The 12,369-nt window shown below is 55.5% G+C and overlaps 1 protein-coding gene across 2 annotated transcripts in view; it reads right to left on the reverse strand.

The window, feature by feature from the left end:
* LOC140430934 (transcription factor PU.1-like) overlaps window positions 1-12,369 on the reverse strand; it is a 308,989-nt gene that overhangs the window by 100,253 nt on the left and 196,367 nt on the right. For both annotated transcript variants that reach the window (XM_072518763.1, XM_072518762.1), the window contains one exon: window positions 3,962-4,200. In XM_072518763.1, the coding sequence (XP_072374864.1) occupies window positions 3,962-4,200 (239 nt within the window). The remainder of the gene's footprint in view (window positions 1-3,961; window positions 4,201-12,369) is intronic.

Consider the following 12,369-nt stretch of genomic DNA (forward strand, 5'->3'; position numbering starts at 1 on the left):
CCATTTGGAAGCAAATGGACGTATTAGTGAGAGGCAGCACGGTTTTGTGAAGGGGAGGTCGTGTCTCACTAACTTGATCGAGTTTTTCGAGGAGGTCACTAAGATGATTGATGCAGGTAGGGCAGTAGATGTTGTCTATATGGACTTCAGTAAGGCCTTTGACAAGGTCCCTCATGGTAGACTAGTACAAAAGGTGAAGTCACACGGGATCAGGGGTGAACTGGCAAGGTGGATACAGAACTGGCTAGGCCATAGAAGGCAGAGGGTAGCAATGGAGGGATGCTTTTCTAATTGGAGGGCTGTGACCAGTGGTGTTCCACAGGGATCAGTGCTGGGACCTTTGCTCTTTGTAGTATATATAAATGATTTGGAGGAAAATGTAACTGGTCTGATTAGTAAGTTTGCAGACGACACAAAGGTTGGTGGAATTGCGGATAGCGATGAGGACTGTCTGAGGATACAGCAGGATTTAGATTGTCTGGAGACTTGGGCGGAGAGATGGCAGATGGAGTTTAACCTGGACAAATGTGAGGTAATGCATTTTGGAAGGGCTAATGCAGGTAGGGAATATACAGTGAATGGTAGAACCCTCAGGAGTATTGAAAGTCAAAGAGATCTAGGAGTACAGGTCCACAGATCACTGAAAGGGGCTACACAGGTGGAGAAGGTAGTCAAGAAGGCATACGGCATGCTTGCCTTCATTGGCCGGGGCATTGAGTATAAGAATTGGCAAGTCATGTTGCAGCTGTATAGAACCTTAGTTAGGCCACACTTGGAGTATAGTGTTCAATTCTGGTCGCCACACTACCAGAAGGATGTGGAGGCTTTAGAGAGGGTGCAGAAGAGATTTACCAGAATGTTGCCTGGTATGGAGGGCATAAGCTATGAGGAGCGATTGAATAAACTCGGTTTGTTCTCACTGGAACGAAGGAGGTTGAGGGGCGACCTGATAGAGGTATACAAAATTATGAGGGGCATAGACAGAGTGGATAGTCAGAGGCTTTTCCCCAGGGTAGAGGGGTCAATTACTAGGGGGCATAGGTTTAAGGTGAGAGGGGCAAAGTTTAGAGTAGATGTACGAGGCAAGTTTTTTACGCAGAGGGTAGTGGGTGCCTGGAACTCACTACCGGAGGAGGTAGTGGAGGCAGGGACGATAGGGACATTTAAGGGGCATCTTGACAAATATATGAATAGGATGGGAATAGAAGGATACGGACCCAGGAAGTGTAGAAGATTGTAGTTTAGTCGGGCAGTATGGTCGGCACGGGCTTGGAGGGCCGAAGGGCCTGTTCCTGTGCTGTACATTTCTTTGTTCTTTGTTCTTTGTACACGCCAGACATTTGCTCTCGACCTGCCGCCAGCGCGCCGGGGAAACGTTAGATGAATACTTGGAGAGACTCACCGCGCTCGCCAGGAACTGCGACCATAAAGAGGTGACGGCAGAAGTCCACATGAACTTACATATTCGTGATGCTTTCGTGTCCGGTATCCGATCCACGTACATCCGGCAGCGGCTCCTAGAAGACGGAGCGAAGGACCTCCAAGGCACGGTAACGCTCGCCTCTTCCCAGGAAGCGTCCCACCATAATCGCCGCACGTGCTCCGCGGACCGTGCGAACCCCTCTCGATCCCCTCCAGACTCGGCCACGCTTCAGGCCTGCGCCGCGCGGCGACCCGCTCACACCGGGGGCCTCCCATGCTATTTCTGTGGGCAAGGCCAGCAGTCACTCCAGTGTTGCCCGGCCCGCTCTGCTATCTGTAGGAAAATGGAAAGATGGGGCACTTCGCGAAGGTCTGCCTGGCTGGGCCCAAAGGCCAGAAACAAAAGTCTCATCGGGCCCAGAAATTGAACTCCCGGGACCACAGGCCCCGCAACGCTGCCGTGCAGCGGCCAGACACGCCTACTTCTGACGCGTCATCGGCCTCGTACGAGTCATGGGGGCGGACATCTTCAAAACTCAAAACATGCGACTGACGCCGGCAGCCATTTTGCGAGTCGGATTCAACCGAGGACTCTGACTGCCCACAACCAGGAGCGATCACGCTCGATCAATCTCGGCCGAAGCACCTGCGAAACTCAATGATGCAGGTTCAAATCAACGGCCGCGACACCCCCTGTCTTTTTGACTCCGGGACCACGGAGAGTTTTATCCATCCAGACATGGTAAGACGCTGCTCCCTGCCACCTATCCCGCCTCCCCTCGCATCTGGGTCTCATTCGGTCCAAATCACGGGGTATTGAATCGCGAACCTCACTATCCAAGGTGCCAAATACGCCCGTTTTAAACTTTATGTCCTCCCTCACCTCTGCGCCCCCCTGCTGCTCGGTCTGGACTTTCAGTGCAGCCACCGGAGCCTGACCCTGAAGTTCGGCGGACCCCTGCCCCCCCTCACGGTATGTAGCCTGGCGACACTCAAAGTTGCACCACCTCCTCTCTTCGCGAACCTCACTCCCGACTGTAAGCCCATCACCACCAGGAGTCGGTGGTACAGTGCCCAAGACATGACTTTCATCAAGTCACAGGTTCAGCGGCTACTAAAAGGGGTCATAGAGGCTAGCAACAGCCCTTGGAGGGCACAAGTACTGGTAATCCGCTCCGGAGAAAAACAACGTCTGGTGGTGGACTATAGCCAGATCATAAACCGCTTTACGCAACTCGATGCATACCCACTCCCCCGCATAGCAGAAATGGTGAACCAAATCGCCCAGTACCGAGTATTCTCCACGGTCGATCTAAAATCGGCCTATCATCAACTCCCTATCCGCCCAGAGGACCGCCCCTATACGGCCTTCGAAGCAGCCGGTCGGCTCTTCCACTTCCTCAGGGTCCCTTTCGGTGTCACAAACGGAGTCTCAGTTTTCCAAAGGGCGATGGACCAAATGGTGGACCAGTACGGCTTACGGGCTACATACCCGTACTTGGACAACGTCACCATCTGCGGCCATGACCAGCAGGACCAGGACGAAAACCTGAGGAAGTTCCTCCAGACCGCCCGGGCCCTCAATCTGTCGTACAATAAGAAGAAATGCGTGTTCCACACAACCCGGCTAGCCATCCTCGGCTACGTCGTGGAAAATGGGGTCCTAAGGCCAGACCCCGACCGCATGCGCCCCCTTAAGGAACTTCCCCTCCCCCGTAGCCTCAAGGCACTCAAACGGTGCCTGGGGCTCTTTTCCTATTATGCCCAGTGGGTCCCCAGATATGTGGACAAAGTCCGTCCACTCATTAAGACCACGGTTTTTCCCCTGACGGCTGAGGCTCAGTCGGCCTTCAGTCGTATCAAGGCCAATATCATCAAGGCCGCCATGCACGCGGTGGACGAAACCATTCCCTTCCATGTAGAAAGCGACGCATCAGACATCGCCCTGGCTGCAACCCTCAACCAGGCGGGCAGACATAGAACATAGAACATAGAACGATACAGCGCAGTACAGGCCCTTCGGCCCACGATGTTGCACCGACATGGGAAGTCAAAAAACAAAAGCCATCTAACCGACACTATGCCATTATCATCCATATGCTCATCCAATAAACTTTTAAATGCCCTCAATGTTGGCGAGTTCACTACTATTGCAGGTAGGGCATTCCACGGCCCCTTTAAGACCGGGTTTGGAACCCTAGGGGACTCCGCCTCAAGCTCCGCCCCCAGGAAGCTGTATATAAGGTTACGTTCAGTAGGCAGCGTGCAGTGAGCACACTTCTCGGCAGCTGTCTGGTTCTCTGGTAATTAAAGCCTTTGTATTATCAATCTCCTCTCCTGAGTGAAATTGAGGGTATCTCAGGTGGAATTATGGGGAACAAGGAAAGAAAGGGAATAACTGTGTAAGGTCAGGAGATAAAGTCACGTGACAAGTAAGGAAATCTGTTTTGAGAGAAAGTGGGAATGGGAAAAGGAGTGTCGACAGCATCAAAAAGGACAAGGCATTAAAACGCTGAACTTAATTTTGTGTGCGACCTACCTGAGGAGTCGTGAAGCTGGTGGTTGATGAAGACTGTGCTTTGTTGTAATGAAGGGCAGTGCCAATGGGGATGCTGGACACTGGTAATGAGTCCAAACCATGCAGTTGTTCGAGCTCCATGTGACGGTACAGCTGTTGCAGCTGTGGGGGCTGAACACTCTGTAACTCGGTGAAGTGATGATCGCCAAATGCCTCAAAGTCTCCATGGATGTGGTTGCCGGTATAATCCCAGTAATGATCTGTCAGGGGGAGCAAAGGAATGAGAGGAAAAGTGATTAAATAATGAGAGGGAGGAGAAAGAGAGGGAGAGAGAGGGGGAGAGAGGGAGAGAGAGAGAGAGAGGGGGAGGGGGAGAGAGAGAGGGAGAGAGGGGGAGAGAGAGAGAGAGGGGGAGAGAGACGGGGAAGACAGAGAGGGTGAGAGAGAGAGGAAGAGAGAGAGAGGAAGAGAGAGAGAGGAAGAGAGAGAGAGGGGAGAAAGAGAGAGGGGGAAAGGCAGAGAGGAGGAGAGAGAGAGGGGGAGAGAGGGGGGGGAGAGAGACAGAGGGTGAGAGAGAAGCAGAGGGGGAGAGAGAGAGTGAGAGGGGGAGAGAGAGAGAGGGGGGGAGAGAGAGGGGGAGAGAGAGAGAGGGGGGGAGAGAGAGAGAGAGGGGGAGAGAGAGAGAGGGGGAGAGAGAGAGGGGGAGAGAGAGAGAGGGGAAGAGAGCGAGAGAGAGAAAGGGAGAGAGAGAGGGGGAGGGAGAGGGAGAGAGAGAGGGGTGATGCTCAATCAATAACCCCAGAAGCGAGATTGGAGACAATTGAAGGCTTTATTACACTAGATGTTTCCCCCAGCAGCGCAGGTACAGAAGGCAGCTGCTGGGGAGACACGGGCTCTTATACTCCGCCTTACTGGGCGGAACCAGCAGGCAGGCCTAACCAATGAAAACAGTACCTCCTACACCAATGGACATACAGCATTACAGGGTACCGTAATACCTCTAATACCGACTACCGCATTCACCCCCAGTTAAAAAAAGAGTCGGGCGGGGGTGGTGGCCTCGCATTACACAGTGGTAGAGGTTAAGGTTATGGAGGTATCCGGTATACATCAGTACAGTGGTTTTGCCTCGTTACATTGCAACTATTTACAAAATTTATTTACAGCTCAGAACGAAGCAATTAGTCGATTGGGGGCCCTGGTCGTCCTCTGCGATCGTCGTAGCTTCGCTTGTGATGCAGGCACCGGCTCAGGCATCTGTGGCTCTGGGAGCGTGGTTTCGGCTTCTTCGGCAGCTGCTTCATCACCCCTAGACGGGACCGGTGGGAGAACCGGTCCACCTGGGAAGGGGGCGGCTGTGGGGTGCGCCAGTGGGAGGGAGGGTGGGATTGGTGGCGGGGGTGTGTGTGGGGATCCAGCGGGCGCCAGGTCCCATAGGGAGACCGTATCCTGTCGGCCGTCGGGGTACGCCACAGTAGGTGTACTGGGGGTTAGCGTGGAGGAGATGGACCCTCTCGACCAATGGGTCCGACTTATGCGCCCGCACGTGTTTGCGGAGCAGGATGGGTCCGGGAGCTGCCAGCCAGGTCGGGAGCGAGGTCCCAGAGGAGGACTTCCTCGGGAAGACAAGAGACGTTCGTGAGGTCTTTGGTCAGTCGTGGTACACAGCAGTGACTGGATGGAGTGGAGGGCATCCGGAGGACTTCCTGCCAGCGGGAGACTGGGAGATTCCTGGACCATAGGGCCGGTAGGACGGTCTTCCAGACCGTTCCGTTCTCCCCCTCTACCTGTCCGGTTCCCCGGGGGTTGTAACTGGTCGTCCTGCCCGAGGCAATGCCCTTGCTGAGCAGGAATTGACGCAGTTCGTCACTCATAAAGGAGGACCCCCTATTGCTGTGTATGTAGGCGGGGAAACCAAACAGGGTATAGATACTGTGGAGGGCTTTTATGACAGTGGCTGCGGTCATGTCGGGGCAGGGAATGGCGAATGGGAACCGGGAGTACTCGTCAATCACGTTCAGGAAGTACGTGTTGCGGTCGGTGGAGGGGAGGGGCCCTTTGAAGTCCATACTGAGGCATTCAGAGGGACGGGAAGCCTTTATCAGGTGCGCTTTGTCTGGCCTGTCGAAGTGCGGCTTGCACTCCGTGCAGATTTGGCAGTTCCTGGTGGCTGTCCTGACCTCCTCAAGGGAGTAGGGCAGGTTGCGGGTTTTAATGAAATGGAAGAATCGAGTGAACCCCGGGTGGCAGAGGTCCTCTTGGAGGGCTCGGAGGCGGTCCACTTGTGCGTTGGCACATGTGCCATGGGATAGGGCATCAGGGGGCTCGTTTAGCTTCCCGGGACGATATAAGGTCTCATATTTGTAGGTGGAGGGTTCGATCCTCCAACATAAGATCTTGTCGTTCTTTATCTTGCCCCGCTGTGCATTATCGAACATGAAGGACGCGAGGCTGCAGACAGTGAGGGGGAGTACAGGGCCGCCGAATTTAAAGGTTAAGCTTTGGAGGTTGCATTCAAAATCTAACCCTAGGGGTGTGGCAGCACAGAGGTGGGGAAGGACGTAGAGCCGGTAATTTTTAAACTCCCTTTCCTGGACTGTGATGTTCGCTATGCAGAACCCCTTGATCTCTACTGAATGAGACCCGGAGGCCAGGGAGATTTTTTGGTTAATGGGGTGAACGGGGAGAGAACAGCGCCTTACCGTGTTGGGGTGTATGAAGCCCTCCGTGCTCCCAGAGTCGATCAGACAGGATGTTTCATGCCCATTGACGAGCACGGTCGTCGTTGCTGTCGAGAGTGTTCGGGGCCGAGACTGGTCCAAGGTCACCGAGGCTAGTCGTGGCAGAAGTTGGATATTCTCCTCGGGCGGTGTGTGGTCATCTGAGTTGGGGTCCTGAGCGTGGCAGAAGTTGGATATTCTCCTCGGGCGGTGTGTGGTCATCTGAGTTGGGGTCCTGAGAGTCCAGCCAAGGTGGCGGCGCCCACTGGTCGGACATGGCTGGGGGTGCACAAGATGGCGGCACACATCCATCACACGTGGTGTCCGTGAGACAAGATGGCGGCGTCCGGAGGCCACACGTGGCCCTGAAGGAAGAAGATGGCGGCGCCTGCTGGCCGCACGTGGCCTGTGGAGAGGGTTGTGGTGGCGGTCCCGATTCACCTCCGGAGACCGCAGCGACCGCCCGGGCCTGGCTTACCGCCATGAACTGGGCCTTTTGGCCTCATCCTTTGCAGAGGGATGAGCGGGCCGGACAGCGCTGTCGGGGGTGCTTGGCCTGCCCGCAAAAATAGCAGCGGGTTGCCTGGCAGTGTCGCAGCACAAGCTTGTGGGGGGATGGGGGATGCATCGGATTCGGTCGCGGGGGGTTCCACACTGCCCAAGGGGCCGCCGCGCGGTCAGGGACGTAAGTGTGGGCGTTTCGGGAGGCCACATCCAAGGAGCTAGCATGGGCCCGTGCCTCCTTGAGGCCTAGTGTCTCTTTCTCCAGCAATCGCTGGCAGATTTGGGAGGACAACATACCTGCAACAAATGCGTCCCGGATCAAATGTTCTGTGTGGTCGCTCGCCGAAAATGGCGGGCAGTTACAGTTCCTCCCCAACACCAGGAGCGCACAGTAGAACTCCTCCAGCCATTCCCCAGGGATTTTTCACCTCGTTGCTAGTAGATGGCGGGCGTAGACCTGGTTTAGAGGGCCTTTCAGCAGATTCATTGCGACCTCGAAATTGTCCGCGTCCTCAACGAGAGTGTAGATCTCTGGGCTCACCCTCGAGTGCAGAACTTGCATTTTCTGGTCCTCCGTGGGTGAAATTGTGGCCGTCCTGAGATATCCATTGAAACACGCTAGCCAGTGCTTGAAGGTTGCCGCTGAGTTTGCCGCGTGGGGGTTGAGTTGCAGACACTCCGGCTTGATTCGGAGCTCCATTCTTTAAAATCTAGTGTAATAAATTGATGCTCGATCAATAACCCCAGAAGCGGGATTGGAGACAATTGAAGGCTTTATTACACTAGATGTTTCCCCCAGCAGCGCAGGTACAGAAGGCGGAACCAGCAGGTAGGGTTAACCAATGAAAACAGTACCTCCTACACCAATGGTCTTACAGAATTACAGGATACCGTAATACCTCTAATACCGACTACCACAAGGGGGAAGAGAGAGGGGGGAGAGAGAGAGGGGGGGAGAGAGAGAGGGGGAGAGAGAGAGGGGGAGAGAGAGAGGGGGAGACAGAGGGGGTAGAAAGGGGAGAGGGGGAGGGACAGAGAGGGGGAGAGAGTGGGTGTAGAGAGAGAGAGAGAGGGGGAGGGACAGAGAGGGGGGGAGAGAGGGAGAGAGAGCGAGGGGAGAGAGAGAGAGGGGGAGAGAGAGAGAGAGAGAGAGCAGGAGAGAGAGAGGGGGGAGAGTGAGAGAGGGGGAGAGAGAGAGATGGAACAACAAAAATAGGGAGAGACAGATAAAGAGAGTTAAAGGGACATGTAGGGGAGACGAAGAGGCACAGAGCAAGAGGGTGATTGAAAGGAGATAAATGCACAAGAGGAGCGGAGAGAAGGTGTAAGAATGATGGAGAGACACAGAGGGCGGGATTCTCCAATAATGGGGCTATGTCCCCAAGCCAGCGTCAAAACGCTGAAGGAATGTCCAGAGTGATTCTCCAATGTGCAGGGAGCTGGCAGAGCCCTGGAGTGCTCCTCACAGCTCTGGCTGCGGAAACGGGTCCCTGCACTTCCGGTCAGGAATCCGCGCATGCGCAAAATGGCAGCCGGTGGCGGCGGCCCCGTGCGACACGGCGGATTCACACCGCGGAGCAGCACCAGATATGTAGGTCCCCTCAAGATTGCGCGCGCCCGCGGATCGGTACCGCCCGATCGCTTGCCTGGCCATCTAAGAGGCACCCCCCCAGTGAAAGATCTCCCACCGCCCCTGACCAGGGCGGCCATGGACTGAGTCCTCAGCCGCCGATAACCGTTCCCGACAGGAAAATCGTGGTTAGAACCATGCTGTCAGGAACTTGGCCAGTTGTCCTCGCAGAATCGCCGTGGGGGCCTCTGTTAATGGCCCCCTACTCGCACCGCGTATATCGCGCGCGCGATTCACGGCCATTCTCCGAATGACAAAGTGAGAGAGACCAAGAGCAACAGAGAAAGGGAGTGAGATAGAGACAGAGGCTAACATGGATCCTTGCGTACTTTATGTCCTGTGTTCAGAGCATATGGAAATAACAATGTTACCACCTTGCCTTGTGTTACCATCCTATCCTGTGTTACCATTCTGCTCCGTGTTACCGTCCTGCTCCGTGTTACCGTCCTGCTCCGTGTTACCGTCCTGCTCCGTGTTACCGTCCTGCTCCGTGTTACCGTCCTGCTCCGTGTTACCGTCCTGCCCTGTGTTACCGTCCTGCCCTGTGTTACCGTCCTGCTCCGTGTTACCGTCCTGCTCCGTGTTACCATCCTGCCCTGTGTTACCTTCCTGCCCTGTTTTACCGTCCTGCCCTGTGTTACCGTCCTGCCCTGTGTTACCGTCCTGCCCTGTGTTACCGTCCTGCCCTGTGTTTCCGTCCTGCCCTGTGTTACTGTCCGGCCCTGTGTTACCGTTCGGCCCTGTATTACCGTCTGGCCCTGTATTACTGTCCAGCCCTGTGTTACCGTCCTGCCCTGTGTTTCCGTCCCGCCCTGTGTTACTGTCCAGCCCTGTGTTGCCGTCCGGCCCTGCATTACAGTCCGGCCCTGTGTTACCGTTCGGCCCTGTATTACCGTCTGGCCCTGTATTACTGTCCAGCCCTGTGTTACCGTCCTGCACTGTGTTACCGTCCTGCCCTGTGTTACCGTCCTGCCCTGTGTTACCGTCCTGCCCTGTGTTACCGTACTGCCCTGTGTTACCGTCCTGCCCTGTGCTTCCGTCCTGCCCTGTGTTACCTTCCTGCCCTGTGTTACCGTCCTGCCCTGTGTTACCATCCTGCCCTGTGTTAACCTCCTGCCCTGTGTTACCGTCCTGCCCTGTGTTACCATCCAGCCCTGTGTTACCATCCAGCCCTGTGTTAACGTCCTGCTCTGTGTTACCTTCCTGCCCTGTGTTACCGTTCGGCCCTGTATTACCGTCTGGCCCTGTGTTACCGTCCTGCCCTGTGTTACCGTCCTGCCCTGTGTTACCATCCAGCCCTGTGTTACCGTCCTGCTCTGTGTTACCGTCCTGCTCCGTGTTACCGTCCTGCTCCGTGTTACCGTCCTGCTCCGTGTTACCATTCTGCTCCGTGTTACCATCCTGCTCCGCGTTACCGTCCTGCTCCGTGTTACCGTCCTGCTCCGTGTTACCGTCCTGCTCCGTGTTACCATCCTGCCCTGTGTTACCGTCCTGCCCTGTATTACCGTCCTGCCCTGTGTTTCCGTCCCGCCCTGTGTTACTGTCCGGCCCTGTGTTGCCGTCCGGCCCTGCATTACAGTCCGGCCCTGTGTTACCGTTCGGCCCTGTATTACCGTCTGGCCCTGTATTACTGTCCAGCCCTGTGTTTCCGTCCTGCCCTGTGTTACCGTCCTGCCCTGTGTTACCGTCCTGCCCTGTGCTTCCGTCCTGCCCTGTGTTACCTTCCTGCCCTGTGTTACCTTCCTGCCCTGTGTTAACGTCCTGCCCTGTGTTACCATCCAGCCCTGTGTTAACGTCCTGCCCTGTGTTACCCTCCTGCCCTGTGTTACCGTCCTGCCCTGTGTTACCGTCCGGCCCTGTGTTAACGTCGTGCTCTGTGTTACCTTCCTGCCCTGTGTTACCGTCCTGCCCTGTGTTACCACCCTGCCCTGTGTTACCGTCCGGCCCTGTGTTACCGACCTGCCCTGTATTACCCTTCTGCCGTGTGTTACCGACCTGCCCTGTGTTACCCTTCTGCCCTGTGTTACCATCCAGCCCAGTGTTAACGTCCTGCCCTGTGTTACCGTCCTGCCCTGTGTTACCGACCTGCCCTGTGTTACCGTCCTGCCCTGTGTTACCGTCCTGCTCTGTGTTACCGTCCTGCCCTGTGTTACAGTCCTGCCCTGTGTTACCGTCCTGCCCTGTGTTACCGTCCTGCTCTGTGTTACCGACCTGCCCTGTGTTACCGCCCTGCCCTGTGTTACCGTCCAGCCCTGTGTTACCGTCCTGCTCTGTGTTACTCTCCTGCTCTGTGTTAGCTGTGGTGGTATGTATTAGGGGTCATGTGGAACTGTGAAGCCGTGATGCTATTGGCTGACAGATCCCGGGTCCTGGTTGGCTGTTGACCCCTGGCTAGCCCTGAAGGCGGAGTACAAGAACCCGTGCTTCTCCCCACAGCTCCATTCTGTTGCTGAACTGCTGGGAACAAGTCACGCTTAATAAAGCCTCATCGACTTCATCTCTACTCGTCTCTCTCGGAAGTCATTGTGCGCTACAATTTATTAAGCGAGCTTAAAGGACTATGGTGCTCCGGATCGCCCCGGAATGCCTGCGGATCAGCCTCCACGCAGTGAACTCGGCAGCAGTATTCAAACACTGGCAAGCATGCTTTGAAGGCTACCTCCGAACGGCCCCCGGCAGGATCACAGAAGACCAGAAACTGCAGGTCCTGCACTCAAGGGTAAGCCCGGAAATTTAGCCTCTCATAGAAGACGCAGAGGATTTCCCGACGGCGCTCGCAGCACTGAAGAGCATCTACGTTCGCCCCGTGAACCATCCAAGTACGCAAAAGATTTCCCTAGCTGCAGGATCCCACTCCGTAGAGATCAAAGGCTTCTGCATCGTGACCCTAACGGTGCAAGGGAGTGAGTTTAAAAACTACAGGCTCTACGTCCTTCCCCAACTCTGCGCGCCCACATTACTGGGATTAGATTTCCAGTGCAACTTGCAGACCCTAACGTTTCAATTCGGCGGCCCAATGCCCCCACTCACTATCTGCGGCCTCGCAACTCTCAAAGTTGAACCGCCGTCCTTGTTTGCAAACCTCACCCCGGATTGCAAACCCGTCGCCACTAGGAGCAGACGGTACAGCGCCCAGGACCGGATATTTATTCGGTCTGAAGTCCAGCGGTTGCTGAAGGAAGGCATAATCCAGGCCAGCAATAGTCCCTGGAGAGCACAGGTGGTAGTAGTAAAGACCGGGGAGAAGCAAAGGATGGTCATAGACTATAGTCAGACCATCAACAGGTACACACAGCTAGATGCGTACCCTCTCCCCCGCATATCCGACATGGTAAATCGGATTGCCCAATATAAGGTTTTCTCCACCGTGGACCTCAAGTCCATCTACCACCAGCTTCCCATCCGCCCAGGTGACCGCAAGTACACAGCCTTCGAGGCAGACGTGCGTCTATACCACTTCCTAAGGGTCCCATTTGGTGTCACGAACGGGGTCTCGGTCTTCCAACGGGAGATGGACCGAATGGTTGACCAACACAGGTTGCAGGCCACGTTCCCGTATCTCGACAACGTAACCA

This window comes from Scyliorhinus torazame, chromosome 10, assembly GCF_047496885.1.
Source record: "Scyliorhinus torazame isolate Kashiwa2021f chromosome 10, sScyTor2.1, whole genome shotgun sequence".
Classification (NCBI taxonomy): domain Eukaryota; kingdom Metazoa; phylum Chordata; class Chondrichthyes; order Carcharhiniformes; family Scyliorhinidae; genus Scyliorhinus; species Scyliorhinus torazame.